The sequence below is a fragment of the Podarcis tiliguerta genome (genome assembly GCF_965153285.1).
Source record: "Podarcis tiliguerta genome assembly, chromosome: 14".
NCBI lineage: Eukaryota > Metazoa > Chordata > Lepidosauria > Squamata > Lacertidae > Podarcis > Podarcis tiliguerta.
Genome location: NC_139547.1, coordinates 10,706,301 through 10,722,335, shown reverse-complemented (window position 1 = coordinate 10,722,335; position 16,035 = coordinate 10,706,301). Strand labels below are relative to the sequence as shown.

The following is a 16,035-nucleotide window of genomic DNA, read 5'->3' as shown; positions in this document are numbered from 1 at the left end:
CCATTGCGGACGGGCTGCTGGCATTTCAGAAAGAGGCCCCAGGAGGTCTGGCGTAATGCAGCCTTGCTTCTGGAGCCTTGCTGGGTCTGCCGGAGTCTCATCGCAGGCTCAGTGAGCCCTGGTGATGTCCTTGCAGGGCAGCTGGTTACAACGGTCCCTTGGGGGTAGGTGACGAAGGTGGCAGGTAGTCATGGGCCTATTGCTACTTGGGTTGTTGTGAGGATAAATGGAGGGGAGCATGTTCCCTGAGCTTCCTGTGCGAAAGGCACCATTAAAAATAGAATAAATAAGGTCTTCTCTCCACCAGAGCACTATGACAACACTTTAACCTGTCATGGCTTTCCCCCAGAGAATCCTGGGAAGTGTAGTTTGTTAAGGTTGCTGAGAGTTGTTAGGACTCAATGAGAAATTATTCCCAGAATTCTTTGGGAAGAGGGATTGATTATTAAGGCACTCTGGGAATTGTAGGTATGCAAGGGGAATAGGGAGTCCCCTAACAACTCTCAGCATCCTTAACAAACTACACCTTCCAGGATTCTCTGGGGGAAGCCATGACGGGTCAAAGTGATATCATAGCGCTTGAAATGTTTGGGGTGGATATGGCTTGTATAAAAGGTTCTATGAAGCCTCTGAAGCTTGCAGGCTTACCAGTTCTTTGCAAGTGCCCTCTGAAGGGGGCATGTTAATATCCGTGTGTGTGTGTGTGTGTGTGTGTGTGTGTGTGTGTGTCTTTAAACGTGCAAATGCTGAATCAGCCTGGCCAGCAGCTGTGCTTCAAACTTTGCTGCTTGCACCATGATTATTCACTGCTCCTGATTTTTGTTTTGTTTCCAGTACATCTTCGTGTCCCTGATCTCTAGAGACAGTGTGTACGATGTGCTGCGGAGAGTCTGCACCCACTTGCAGGTACTTCCACTCCCTCCCTGACAGCCCTCATGGTATCACTTAAAAGAATTGGTCAGCTGCTCTCAGCAAAGGGTCAAAAGATCCAGGCTATGGAGGAGCTCGCTTTTAAAAGCCTGTCCATTGCGATGGTCCTTGGGCGTCCTGCCATTTAAGTTGAGAGGTTGGTGGCAACAAGAAGGGAGAGGGTTTTCTTGGTGGTGGCACCCCCAGGTATGGAAATCTCTCCCTGCTATCCTTTCCATTGCCAGGTAAAACCCTTCTTATTATACCATACCTTAAAAAAATGAAAAAACATTTCTGCTATGGCCTAGGACTTGCTGATCAGAAGGTCGGTAGTTCGAATCCCCGTGACGGGGTGAGCTCCTGTTGCTCGGTCCCTGCTCCTGCCAACCTAGCAGTTCGAAAGCACGTCAAAGTGCAAGTAGATAAATAGGTACCGCTCTGGCGGGAAGGTAAACGGCGTTTCCGTGCGCTGCTCTGGTTCGCCAGAAGCGGCTTAGTCATGCTGGCCACATGACCCGGAAGCTGTCTGCGGACAAACGCCGGCTCCCTCGGCCAATAAAGCGAGATGAGCACTGCAACCTCAGAGTCGGTCACAACTGGACCTAATGGTCAGGGGTCCCTTTACCTTTACCTTTATTGTTGTTAATTCGATTTTGCAAGCAACAATTTTGTAAAAACTTAAAAAACAAAACCAATGTTTTGTTATAAATGTTATATAGGATTCAAAAAGTTACAGGATTTGAAAATAAAAGGACAGATTACTGAGTAGGGATCACTTACTGCTTGTAGCCCTTTTGCAGTCATTATATCCATGGGATTTAAAAAAAAATCTTACACATGATTTTCTTCATTAATGGCTTCCCCAAAACGGTTGCCCAAGGTGAGTTGCCTCTGTCTAATAGAAGGGCTAGCTTTGAAAGCATGGCACTTCCATTAAGCAGAGCGGGGAGACCTGCTGCCGCAGGATACCTCCCATTATCCCTAACCATTATCCACACTGAATGGGAGTCCAAGAAAGATTCGAAGGGCCAACTAAAGGCTGTTTTTGTCTATTTGCCACTCCTCGTAAGTTTGCATTTGTGAGCCAAGTGCGTACGAGGCAGCTATCTCTCTCCATCCTGCGTAAAAAGTAAGTGGGGATCACTTTGCAGAAGCAAAAACAACTATTTTAAAACTCAGGTTTTGTCCCAAGACTCTTCCCCCACTTCCCTCTCACGATACCCAGAGAAGAACACACAGAGTCCTGCAATCTTGAGAGAGAATCAGGAGTTGGTGGCGATGGCATCTTGCGGGATGCCTTAACAACCCAATGTTTGGGTTGCACTGGCCTGAAGGTCTGCTTTCGGTAGGTAACTAGGCAATTAACGCTCTAAAAGCTTGTCTGATTTGTCTGGAGTACATTTCGTTCCTTGCTCGGCCGGCAGAAGGGGGGGGGGCACTTAGCTAACATTTAGTCCTTCCCTCCTTGCTTCTTAGCCGGCCTGTCTCTCAGACGGGCACTGTGCCATTTCCTCACTTCACAATTGGTAGTCATAGGACGTGAATTAGATAACTCTGGTCACAAGCTTCAGCTGGTTCTATTTCTGGCTGGTGTTGTGGCAGAGGAGCAGATCGTTTTACTGGGATCTTAGGATCACCCCCCTGCCCCGAGCTCCTCCCAAGCAGTCCTAGGGTGTTTTTGTTCATGGAAAACTCTCCTTTTGTTTGTCTGGATGAGGCTTTTGTTTTGAGGTTTTCTTGAAATACAGCCAGGCCTTTCATGACTACAAAAGCATGCTAGCTGGGCGACAGAATGCACGGGAGACACTTTAAAACCCCTTCTGAAGGACAAATATTCCTTTTCCAACTTTGCCCTTGATGGCCATGTGAGTGCATGGAGTCACTTTGCACCAAAGTCATGTTGTAAACAAAATCTGCCCTTTTGCCCTTATGGGGTATCCAAGAGCCCGTATAGAGTCCTTACGTGGGTTCCTTATTGGTAGGAGAAAATAACAGAGGCCAACCAGAGAATATTGAGAAGCAAAGCAGCTAGTAAGCCTGATCTTTATTAAAGCTGTTGCAACAGGGTGCTCCCCTCACATGCAGGAGGACGGAGGAGGACCCAGAACCAAGGTGTGCCTGCCCTTATATAGACATTTTAAATTCCCTGCCCTGGAGCTCAAGACCACCCCTCCATACATCATACATACATCACAGAAGGGGTGTAACCCAAGACCACCCCCCACAAACATCATACCTTCATCACGGAAAAGGTGGTCTACAACAGAAATTTGAATGTTGTTGTTTTTCCTGTCTGCCAGGTTATCTGATAATGCCTTATCTGATTGCCTTTCCTGGTAGTCTGCCCATTTCTTTGAAATGGTGATTACCCAATTCCTGCCCTCCCTCCTTGCAGACAAAACATTTGGTCAGTTTGGGAGTCAAAAAAGGTTTCAGGACAGTCTTCCTGTGCTGCTCCAGACATGTGGGCCACATATCTATGTTTGTGCTTGGTTGGTACATTTACGAACATTTATTTTTTATATATATATATATATATATATATATATATATATATATATATATATATATGTGTGTGTGTGTGTGTATATATATGTATATATATATATATATAAAATACCTTAAATTTATTAAATTTATTAAGCCCTTCGCGGCCTAGGCCCCTCGTACCTATGGGACCGCCTCTCCTGGTATGCCCCACGGAGAGCCTCAAGGTCCATAAATAGCAACACCCTAGTGGTCCCAGGCCCTAAGGAAGTTAGATTGGCTTCAACCAGAGCCAGGGCCTTTTCAACTCTGGCTCCGGTCTGGTGGAACGCTCTGCCTCATGAGACCAGGGCCCTGCAGGATCTGATTTCTTTCCGCAGGCCCTGTAAGACAGAGTTGTTCCGCCTGGCCTTTGGCTTGGAGCCAATTTGATTCCCTCCCTCCCTCTCTTTCTTTTTTCTTTTCCTTTCTCCTCCTGCGATGAGGCTACATTTTAATATTTTAATGTTCCATTATTTTAATGTGTACTTTACTTTTGTTTTTAAGTTGTAATCATTCATCTTGTTTTTATTATTGCTTGTAAGCCGCTCTGAGCCCGACCTTGGCTGGGGAGGGCGGGGGTATAAATAAAAAATTATTATTATTATTATTATTATTATTATTATTATTTTGTTTACAACAGTCAAACCACCGAACCACCTTTGGCCCCATCCACACCACCCATTTAAAGCGCATGACTGTAGTTTGCTAAGGGTGCTGTGTATTGCTGCTCTGTGAGGGGCAAATTACAGTTCCAGGGACTATTTGGGGGAAGCCAGGAGCTTTAAATTCATGGTGTAGATGGAACCACAGGGCTGTGCGTGGCAGTGGCTCTCTGGAGTCTTAATAAAAGGAGTTTCCGATCTCTGGTCCTCCTAACTCAGGAATGGGGAACCCTTTCCAGCCGTTTTTTGCCTCGTGGACATTTGGGGGGGGGCATAGGAGCCAACTCCTAGGAGCTGAGGTCCCTTCGGTCCCCCCAATAAAAGATTTGAGGGGGTTGCCCCCCAAGTTAATTGCCATAGCCATTCAAATGGTTTGTGTGGCCAGAGGCACGAGTGGGTGGAGCAACCAATTCATTGCAGCACCTTGTAGAGCAGCCAGCACTGCAGCTACAGAAGTAAGTCAGATTTCGGCTCACACACATCCTGTCTCCAGAGGCATAGTTCAAGGATCCATGTCAGCCAGGAAACAGCGCTCAGGAAAGTCATGGTGCAGGGCTGGGAGAGGTGTGTTTGTGATCTAAGGAGATCCCTAAGGGCCACATGGAGAGGCCTGGAGGGCCACATTAGGTCACCTTGCTGAGATTTCCCCCACTCCTGGAGTTGCATGTGCTCTGCCACTGAGCTATGGACCTCTCAGTTCAGGAGCTCAGCATGGCTTTCTTTCAATTATTTCTTACTGGATTTTTGGTGCAATAATACAGAGACCAGTTAAAATACAAAAAAGTATAACTGAAAACAAAGGCAACTTTCCATGACTTTCTCTTAAGAAACAATGAGGACTTTTGTCAAACCTGCTAGATACTGTGCCATGAAATAGTTTGTGCCCCTCATTTAAGCTAGACAGACCCATTCTGAAGTTACCGGTCCTACTCAATGATATTGTTGTTGTTTAGTCGTTTAGTCGTGTCCGCCTCTTCGTGACCCCCTGGACCAGAGCTCGCCAGGCACTCCTGTCTTCCACTCCCTCCTGCAGTTTGGTCAAACTCATGCTGGTAGCTTCGAGAACACTGTCCCACCATCTTGTCCTCTGGTGTCCCCTTCTCCTTGTGCCCTCCATCTTTCCCAACATCAGGATCTTTTCCAGGGAGTCTTCTCTTCTCATGAGGTGGCCAAAGTATCGGAGCCTCAGCTTCAGGATCTGTCCTTCCAGTGAGCACTCAGGGCTGATTTCCTTCAGAATGGAGAGGTTTGATCTTCTTGCAGTCCATGGGACTCTCAAGAGTCTCCTCCAGCGCCATAATTCAAAAGCATCCATTCTTTGGTGATCAGCCTTCTTTATGGTCCAGCTCTCACTTCCATACATCACTACTGGGAAAACCTTAGCTTTTACTATACGGACCTTTGTTGGCAAGGAGATGTCTCTACTTTTTAAGATGCTGTCTAGGTTTGTCATTGCTTTTCTCCCAAGAAGCAGGTGTGAATTAAATCAGTATTTGATGTGGTTGCATCTGGTACATGTGTGGAATGGTAACTTTGAGAGGGGGGTGGGTGATTTTGGGCAGGGAAATAGGACAGAGGGAAAAGTCAACCCTCCCTCCCTCTGGTCCTGATCTGGATCAGCTCTCCCTGGTTGCTAATTTTGAAATAATAAGAGAGGTGATGTCAAGGTTTATCGTTGCAGCTAGAGAACTAGCAGTGTTACTCACACGGCTTTCTGGTCCAGGTTTATTACATACACTATATAGTCTGTAGACACAGCACAGCCTTGGGTGCAGAAGGGGAACGATGCTGGTATTTTCCCAATGTGGCTAATAGTTAAAATGCTACGAGTCTTAAGAGAGATATGTGGGGTTAGGTCATGACAAGAGTCTTACAGTCCCTGAGAACTGGTGATGCAATACAGGCTGCTCAGTCAGCTCTTGGGGGCGCAGTGGGAGTGGTTGAAGCTTCAGGATCCAGCCCACGAGAAACTGCCCTTCGGTTTGTTTGCACATCCTTCCGGAGACCCTTAAAGCGAGTGGCGCCTCCGTAGAGAAACTCATCTGTTAATGCCTCATTCTCTCTGCAGGTCTCAAGCAAAAAGAGCCTGAGCTTGAAGGAACTGACTGAAGAGCCTGACACGGTTTCACTGGTAAGATGTTCTCTTGAATCCCCACTATGGTGATGAGCTCCGGTTGCTCAGTCCCTGCTCCTGCCAACCTAGCAGTTTGAAAGCATGCCAGTGCAAGTAGATAAATAGGTACCACTACAGTGGGAAGGTAAACCGCCTTTCCATGCGCTCTGGCTTCCATCACAGTGATCCGTTGCACCAGAAGCGATTTAGTCCTCTGGCCACATGACCCAGAAATCTGTCTGTGAACAAACACCGTCTCCCTCAGCCTGAAAGCGAGATGAGCTCTGCATCCCATAGTTACCTTTGACTGGATTTAACTGTCCAGGGATCCTCTACCTCAGGGGTCAGCAACCTTTTCCAACCGTGAGCCAGTCCACTGTCCCTCAGACCTTGTCGGGGACGGGACTATTTTTTTTGGGGGGGGGGGTGAACGAATTCCTATGTCCCACAAATAACCCAGAGATGCATTTTAAATAAAGCACACATTCTGCTCATGTAAAATCACGCTGATTCCCAGACCGTCCGCGGGCTGGATTGAGAAGGCGTTTGGGCCGCATCTGGCCCACGGGCCTTAGGTTGCCTACCCCTGCTCTACCTTTACCTAGGTCCAAACCATACCATACCACAGTATATACTATCAAGACATACTATCTGGATATTGTAAGAATATTTAGGATGGCATTCAATGCTAGTCCTATTCAGAACAGACCCACCGAAGTTAGTGAACAAGCCTCTCTTAGATCCATTAATTTCGATGGGTCTGCTCTTGAGTAGGTCCAACATGGGATTATGACCCATACTGTCTGGGTATGCTGTATATATACGTTATGAGTTGTATCCAATGCAGTGCTAAGTTAAATATACTGAGTTGTATCCAACATTAGTATTACTCGGCGTAGAATCATTGAAATAAACGGGCATTATTGACATAGACCTATTGATTTCAGCGGGTCTCCTTGGAGTAGAATTTTAGTTGGCTGCAACCCAATTAGTAGCATACTTGTTTTGCACGGGTGAGCCTGCTTATTGCTGTTATCTCTGAACCACGTTTATTGGCATAAATTATAACTACTAAAGCTGGGCCTCTAAGCCTGGCTACCTGCATTGCCTCAAAGTACTGAAGGGCACCTTCTTTAAGGGATTGAATTTGGGACTATCCGCATGCAAAACTGGTGCTCTGCCACGGAGTTATGACTTCTCCCCAGAGGAGAAGGCTCACAATGTCCAGGAGGGGGCAGTGTTGCACCGGGAAGAACTAGCCTAGCAGGCTTTGTTGACAAACCTCTTGCTGTGTTAGCTCTGCCTGTAGGTTGACACTGCAGTGAAAGATCGTGGCTCCTTCCTGCAGCCAACTAACCCGCATTCCGTGCCTTCCACAGGAGGTGATTGTCCCAGAAGTGAAGTGGAGGAAGGGCTCGCCGGCTTCGTTGTCCCTGGCCCTCCCAGATGCAGGCTTCCAGTGCATCCACCGGGCATCTATCAGCAGCCTCAGCACAAAGGAGAGCTCTTGTAACTCGGAGGAGCCCCTAGTATCAGGTATGGGGCAGCAGGAGGCTGGGAAAAGGCCCTTGGTGCCGCTGCATGTTTTTTGTCTGGCACCTGCGGACTCTCTCGTTTTTAATTTTTTTTTATTCAAAATTATAACAGGACATATTATCCAAAAACGTATCATCCTTGCCCCCCCCCATTTTTCCTCCCTCCCCCCTCCCACACAAAATCCACCCACCCCCACCCCCGACTTCCCTCAGTTCCAGTCTTTGGTTTCTCTAAAAATGCTGTTTTCTGCATGTTACAAAGTTGTATAGATCCTCAAACTATTTAGCTGATTATTATCATCAATAAAAAGTTTGTGAATGTTTGTTCAAAGCCAGCCAAGGAGTCCAGTTCGCTTTGTTGCGTCTCCAGATACTTTGTAAAGGGTTCCCATTCATCTTTAAAGTCACAGTTATCCTTGTCCCATAGCTTATATGTCAGTTTTGCCAGTTCTGCATAGTCCATCAATTTTTCTTGCCACGATTCTTTAGTTGGGGTTTCTTCAGTCTTCCATCCTTGTGCTACCAGAACTCTCGTGGCCGTTGTCGCATACATTAAAACGTTTTTCAACTTTTTTGGCAGGTCTTTCCCTACAACCCCCCCCCAAAATGCCTTGGTTTTATTAACAAATGTTAAATGGAACATTTTCTTCAATTCGTTGTATATCATTTCCCCCCAAAAATTAATTACCTTACAATCCCACCACATAAGATAAAATGTCCCCTCCTTTTCCTTACACTTCCAACATATATTTGAACTAGTTTTGTACATTTCCCCTATCTGCACTGGTGTCGTATACCATCTGTACATCATCTTCATGTAATTCTCCTTCAATAGGGAACAATCTGCGGACTCTCAAGCAGAGCTTCCTTTGCCCCGCCTGATCTAACAGCTGTCCTGGCAGCAGCACCGACTGTTCAGCTGTCCCAAGGACATAAGCTGCGTCTCTATTGCCCCATGTAATCTCCGTCATGCCAGCCGCCCCATCACGTCCCTCCTGAGTGCATCCATGTGTCGGCTGCGCACAGATGGCCATGCTCTTTGTTCATGCTCTTCCATTTCGCTTCAGACGCCCGGGGCAGTTCATCCTGTCAGCGGCCACATGGATGCAAACAAAACCATTTCCTTCTCAGAATTCTTGTACAAAAATTTGTTTTAGATGGCGGGTTGTTACTATCCAAAAACATACAGCCTTCATGTGGGACTTATTTGCGCTTTCTGAAGCCCTAGTGACCTTTGCCCGACAGTAGGGACGGCTACCACCTCTTTGCTGCTGGGTAGCCCACAAAGCAGCCTTTTCCACAGGGCAGAAGCACCAGTCGCAAATCGGAGTTTCTACCCAGGCGCAAATGCAATAGTCGGCTTTAAGTCTCTGTGCTGTGTTCTCAGTTGTGTGCAGCTGAGCTGAAAATGCACCCCTTGGATCCACCAGGAGCTGTGCACTCAGTATTGTGGGCCCAATTTTATGCAACCCCCTTTTATTGTTAAAGATAGCTTTTAAAATTTCATCTCTAAAATATTTTTGTCCCGTGTCCATGTTGTTCAAAGGAAAGCAGCAAGGCAGTATTAACTGCTTGTTGAAGGAGGTGTGCTGCAGCAACAAAAATTCAAATATTTGCTTGCACATTTTGATTGGCTTTTTAATATTCTGGTCCTGCATATATAAAATTCCTGTCTGAAAGATAGGATTTAATATAATTAATCTCTACCTTCTGTATTAGGGACGCGGGTGGCGCTGTGGGTTAAAGCCTCAGTGCCTAGGGCTTGCCGATCGAAAGGTCGGCGGTTCAAATCCCCGCGGCGGGATGCGCTCCCGCTGTTCGGTCCCAGCGCCTGCCAACCTAGCAGTTCGAAAGCACCCCTGGGTGCAAATAGATAAATAGGGACCGCTTACTAGCGGGAAGGTAAACGGCGTTTCTGTGTGCGGCTCTGGCTCGCCAGAGCAGCGATGTCACGCTGGCCACGTGACCCGGAAGTGTCTTCGGACAGCGCTGGCCCTTGGCCTCCTTGAGTGAGATGGGCGCACAACCCTAGAGTCTGTCAAGACTGGCCCGTATGGGCAGGGGTACCTTTACCTTTACCTTTACCTTTACCTTCTGTATTGCTCAAGGTGTAACCAAAACCATGCAATGGGTATTCTAACCGCTGTTTTACCCAATCTTTAATTTGGTGAACCTTCACACACTTCCATGCATGTGTGGAACTAGCCCACTGGTGGACTGTTTGCGATTTCATTTGGCTATAGTTAAATAAAAAAAAAAATCTGAAAAGAAACCTCTCTTCGAAAGCACACTAGTGCATGTAGATAGATAGGTACTGCTGCGGTGGGAAGGTAAATGGTGTTTCTGTGCGCTCTGGTTTCTGTCACGGTGTCCCGTTGCACCAGAAGCAGCTTAGTCTTGCTGGCCACATGACCCAGAAAGCTGTCTATGGACAAACACTGGCTCCCTCGGCCTGAAAGGGAGACGAGCGCCACAACCCCATAATCGATTTTGACTGGACTTAATTGTCTGGGCGTCCTTTACCTTTTACCTTACTCTTCAACAAAAATATTTCCCCAGATCTCAAGTGTCTCCTAACCTTCCAAAACTGATGTTGCAGGGGCATAGAAGGCATAAAGGTTGGCGAGAATAGCCCTGTTGGGCTAGGGCAGAGATGGTGAGTTTTTGCCCTGTCCCTGAATCAGATGTTGCTGAATTACAACTCACAACTCACAACTCACAGCTACAACTACAACTCACATCATCCCGGGCCATAGGCCATGCTTGCTGATGGGAATTGTAGTCCAACAACCTGGAGGGCTAAAAATTTCCCCAGCACTGTGCTAGCAGATGCCCACTCACACTGCATTGGATCTCACCCTCTGTGTGTGTTTGCATTATATATAGTTTTAATATCTGAGTGCCTGATGCCTTTTTATTATTATTCTAGAAAGTGCAATAAACACTGAAGAGGAGTTGGAGGTGGAGCAGAGCTACCAAGCAGAGTTGAGGCCATCTGATTATCAGCTGCTGAAAATCTTCATTGTCTTGTAAGCCTGCCGACATTCCCCCCACCCTCCCAATTCCTATCTTATCTCTGGGTTGGTTTTCTGACTCTGAGCTCAACGGTGCCTCTCCGTTTTGTCTCTGCTTCCTCAGGATCTGCCTCCTGGTGGTCTCCTCCTCCTACCTGGCTTTTCGCATCTTCCGCCTGGAGCAGCAGCTCTGCTCTTTGAACCGGGACTATCTCTCGCGTGTGCCCCGGAGGTAGGAAAGCCTTCCGAAGCCCAGCGAGTGTCTGCAGAGGAGCCCTTTCTCGGGGTCTGGAAGATGGGATGGATAACTTTCTGTTCTCATTATGCCAATACTGAAAGATGCTCTTGGTCGCCACATGAGGCAGGGATGGGGACCCTGCAGGGCTGGTCTGGATGCTTTTGGACTTCAGCTGCCATCATGCATGGCCAGTGGTCAGGGATGAGGGGAGATGAAGTCCAGCGACAGGTCTGGAGGGACCCACAGGCTTTCTATTTCTGCTATAAGCAAAGGTTCAGCATTGCTTAATGTAGCTTGTGAATGTCTCTCTTTTTAAAGGGCCAATTGACACCAGCTTTAGTGGCAGCAAAGCATAGCCTGTGGCCAATGTTACTACTGCTACTAATAGTTGGTGACTTGTGGAAGCCCCACATTGGGCAAACGATCCCTGCATTGCAGTGCATTGGACTATATGGCCCTTGCAGTCCCTTCCAACTCCACAATTCTATGATTCTGTTCTTCTGCTTAGACTGCTTCTCAAAATCCCAATTCTGCAGTAGAATATCCCAGTTCCTGGCTGGAATAAATTGTGCACATTTCAATGAATGTTTACTTGATTCCTGCTCCTGCCACTGCCAAAAGGCAATTCTGCATCTGGACTTGTTTCCTTTTATGGACTGGGATGTGGGTGGTATCATATTCCTCGAGGTGGGAGCACAGATGTTAGGCATGGACAAAGACTTGAGTTGTACTGAGTTGAGATGATTACTGGAATTTCCCTCTCTCCCCCCAAGTGAGCTTTAGTTCCCTTGAATGCATATCATTAATTGCCTCAAAAAGGTCCTTTGACTTGAGTCATTAACCCTGGAACTTTCTTTTAATGCACATGCGTCCATGCCGGACTGGTCCAAAATATTTTTGCTGCAGAGGTGGAGCAGCAAATTGTGACATATCTCCCCTGTTCCCACTCCCAAGTTAAGGTGCAGAGAACTCAAGGCCAGCCAAGTTGGTACCTTTTAGATATTGCTGTTGTCTTGTGGTCTTGCAAACCACCTTGATTTTGCTCTGAAATGAAGGGCCGTGTACAAATAACTGAAGTAAATAAGCAAGTGATGCCATAGGCACCTCTTCATAGCAGTAAATATGCAATAGTAAAAAATTAAGTAACTAACAGCTTGATGCCTTTTCATGGTGGCTCGCATCAGCTTCATTAAGCAGACACTTCACTCTGCCTAATATTAGGGCCGGCCCTGAACACACACAAACAAGGAGCTGCATTAAATCAGGAGAAGTTCTCTTGCCATTTGTGGGGCAGTCAGGTTTCCCATAGGATTGGTTCAGAGCCTGCTAACAATGGCTTCTTTGTCTGTTTCTGACAGGTGACTGTGGGCTCAATAGAGACAACAATGGAGAAAACAGCGCCCGCATAGATCTGCGCTGTGTCCAAGGAGTCAACACGCCTGCTGTGAAGCCAGAACAAATGAGCCCCATACTCTGTGCTCCTCCTGGACCAAAGCTCTCTGCTTCCAGTGGCGAAATCTAGAAGTGCTTTCTTGCCGTCAGCAACCCATTGGGACGCTTGGCCAACAGTAGCCAATGCAGCAGCTTCCAGATGTTGTTGGGCGATGACGTCCATCGTCCCTGGCTGTTGGCGGGAGTCCAGCAACATCTAGAGAGGACTGTGCGGCTGCCGAACTGGCTGTACATGGGCAGCAGTGGTGCTTGTGAGAGTTGCCAAGGGTTCCCAGTGCAATAGGGTCTCCATTGATGGTGTCTCTGCCCATACCTTCCAAAGGCTCTTCAGCCACTGAAGACGTTGGGTAGCTTGCTCTCTAGAGTGGCAAGAAAATTTGGAACTGCAGGGCTTCCTCTGAGGCTCAGCTTTGTATTTCAAAACTGCAATGTCTTCCCGGGGCTTTGCTCCAGAAGGGCTGACTGTTACCGCCAGCTAACTGTTGTGGCTGGTCCTCTTTCGCATCCTAATGCATCCTAGCAAGGTCTGAAGAAGTAGCTGGGTTCTCTTCTAGGAGGACTCTGGACTGCTGCTAGTTCTCGCTGCTTTCTTTCCCCTGGAGGAAAGGGGCAGCAGGAGAAAGTTGGGGTTGGATTTTTTTTGCTGCAGCGAAAAGCTCTGCCTTGGAAGGAAGACGGAATTATCCTTTGCCCAGGGCAGTGAAATCATCTCCATTAGAATCCATCTTCTTGCACTAACAGGATTCCTGTTGTCCAGGGAATGCTGCTGGAGCAATTCTTGTGGCCCTGCAAAATTACTGTAACCGCTGCAGCAACGTTCAGCTAAGGGACCCTGTGAAATGCCAGGCAGGCCCTGAACACTCATGGAAAGACGCCATGGGTATGCACTTTCTGGGGACAGATATGACTGTGGCCCTCAAAGCACTTTACGTGGGTCTGCCCCACTTAACCCAAGGGCTTTGCAGCTTGGCACTGACATGAGGAAGCAGAGACAGGGGGCTTGGCTGGGATAAAGCAAGCTGATCGCTCCATTTCTTTGTCGTTGGGGAGGTTTTTGGCCCTTTGCAGATGTGCCAGCTCTCTCCGCGGAAGCAGGTGGAGCCAAGGCTGTGCCCCCTTCCGTCATTCTGCAGCACAACAACACAAGGCAAATCTCTGAACCCCAAGCCCTTGAGAGGCCAATTCATATACAGGCATGGAGTCAGCCATCCCTAGCCATGGAAGCCTTGAATGGCTTGTATAGATGACTTGGGCAGTGGTTGGGGGCAGGGGGAGAGGGTTTGTCTGCTCCCATCAGTGCTACTGCCCTGGACAAACTGGGAGAGTTGGCCAAGGGTAGAACCATGGAGGCAGAAATCCAGGGAGCAGTTAAGAACATCGGAAGAACCCTGATGGGTAGCTGTGAGAATCCCCACTGGATCACCGAGAAGCCAGGATCCTGGCCCGTGAGAGTGAGGACTATGCTGAAGAAGCTGGTTGTCTTTGCAAGCAAAGTTCTCCAAGGTGGACTTGAGGCCACATGAAAAACGCCTCTCCAGCACAGACTGAATGAATGAACGAGTGTGTGAGCTAGTGTGTGGCCTTCGAATACAGAGCAAGCAGACCACTTTGGGAACAATCCCTTTCAGGAGGAAGTGGGCCCTGGACGTTAAGGGATCTGGAACCCTCTTGGGGTTTAATGGCGTTGCTTTTCAAACTTCCTGCTTTCTGGGAACCCTTTCCTTGTGGTCTGGCCTGCCGGGAACGTTCCTTCACATCTTCCAGAGGACCACTTTGAGTGGCGTGTAAAGATTTCGGCGCATGTTCCTGGGTCATCTCGGGTGACATGTACTGGTCTCAGGGCTCAGTGTGGCGACTGTGCAGCAAGCCAGAGGAGCTGCTTGGGGAGGGGGCAGAATTTAGCTGGGGGTGGGGTAGATGGAGGCAGGGGGGCGTGTTAGCCCTTTGTGTTTGGTGCTTCGCTTCAGATAGCAACATCTTGGGATTGCACCAGGAAATTGCATCCACGTGCCAGCAACTTGCAGGGAAAGGAAGGCCATCCTCTAGCCACGCCTGAGGGAATGCCTGGGTCCCTCAGCACACAGTTTGAAAAGCACTGCATTAAAGGAACATGTTCTTATACCTAGGGACTTTCCTGCTTGGCAGGGGGTTGGACTCGATGGCCCTTGTGGTCTCTTCCAACTCTATGATTCTATGATTCTATGACTGTTCCAGGTTTGAAGGGGCTGCATTCTGATGGGAGCCCGCCACATCTGACAGGGGGACTACTGGCAGTCCTAGGCCACAGCCGCACCAAATACTTTTCAGAACTATGATAGCAGTTGTGGCTTCCCCCAAAGAATCCTGGGAACTGTAGTTCGAGCACTAGAATAGGACTAAGGCCCCTCCTTCTTCTTATAGAGTTACTGTTCTTAAGAGCTGTTTAACAATCCCTTTCCCCTAGGAATTCTGGGTAATTGGAACTCTGCGAGGGGAACAGGGGTCTCCCGAGAACTCTCAGCACCCTTAACCAACCCCAGTTCCCATGTTCCTTTGGGGAGGAATCCTATAAAGTGGTATTAAAGTGCTTTACATGTGTGGTGCGGATGTAAAGGGCCTGAGTGGGTTTATCTGGCTGTGGCGGTGCTTGAATCAGTGACAGAGGCTGGGCCGGCTCCTCTGGAAGATGCTGTCGAAATTTCCCAGAATGCCCTGGGGTGACACTGTTGTATGTATTCTCGTGAGTGTGTCTGTGGGAAATGGAAGCTTTCATACAGTGCTGACCTGATGACTAGGGATTTTTTTGGTGGGGGCCAAGGGCAGGTATTGTAATTTCTGCAGCTCCAGGACTGCTTGAATGAGCAAGAATGGAGGGTTCAGGAGGCCCAGCGGGTCTGGCTCTGGCATGTCGTTCCGAAGAAGCACACCCCGTCTGTGTTCTCCTCTTCTTTCCCTGCTCCCAGTGCCAGAAGTTTACTGGGCTGCTGGACAGCCAGTTGGCTTCTTTCTTAGCAATAACGTCTCAGGTGTTCCTCTTCTTTTTAATCAGATCTCCCATCTCGTGGGAGGTAAATGTAATATGTGTGCCGATTACTGGAGAGTTGTCTTGGCCGTGGGGTCCTGGTGCTCTCGGCAGTGGGCACCACAAGGTGTGTTTGTGTGTCCAGGGCCTGAGGGGCAGGTGGAGCAACCAGGCCCAGGAAGTGCCAAGAAAACCCGATTTCTAGCAAGGCGGTTGTGCGCTGCATTTTCTATCACTTCCTGCAAGTCTGTGCTCGAGCATAATGGTTCGGAGCATGAGCTATGAGCCAGAAGGCCCCAGTTCAAATCTCAGCTGAGCTATGAATTTGCTGGTTGGCCTTTGGTGAGCTGCTGTCTCTCAGTTCTTGGGAGCCCTCTTTCTTTTCTCTAATTTTGGGAATAACAGTACTGGCCTACCTTACAGGGATGTTGTAAGGATTTCACGGTAATGTAAAGCGCTTTGAAAAAGCGCTCTATAAATACTAAGTATTATCATTAGTGTTATTCAGTGTAAGCAACGATTCTATTTTTCCTTGTCCTTTCCTTTTCTAAAGTTCAGAACAATTGCACAAATATCCTACAA

General features: G+C 48.0%; 1 protein-coding gene across 7 annotated transcripts in view; it reads left to right on the top strand.

Moving 5' to 3' along the window:
* The window catches only part of GRAMD2A (GRAM domain containing 2A), a gene marked incomplete at its 3' end in the record, with an annotated part of 67,250 nt that extends 51,215 nt beyond the window's left edge, over positions 1 to 16,035 (top strand). For 6 of the 7 annotated variants that reach the window (XM_083412182.1, XM_083412179.1, XM_083412184.1 and 3 more), the window contains 6 exons: positions 835 to 906; positions 6,169 to 6,231; positions 7,593 to 7,749; positions 10,678 to 10,777; positions 10,887 to 10,994; positions 12,359 to 16,035. In XM_083412182.1, coding sequence (XP_083268308.1) covers positions 835 to 906; positions 6,169 to 6,231; positions 7,593 to 7,749; positions 10,678 to 10,777; positions 10,887 to 10,994; positions 12,359 to 12,362 — 504 coding nt within the window. Of the gene's footprint in view, positions 1 to 834; positions 907 to 6,168; positions 6,232 to 7,592; positions 7,750 to 10,677; positions 10,778 to 10,886; positions 10,999 to 12,358 lie in introns of those variants that run through there. The other variant, XM_083412178.1, reaches the window with a different exon arrangement.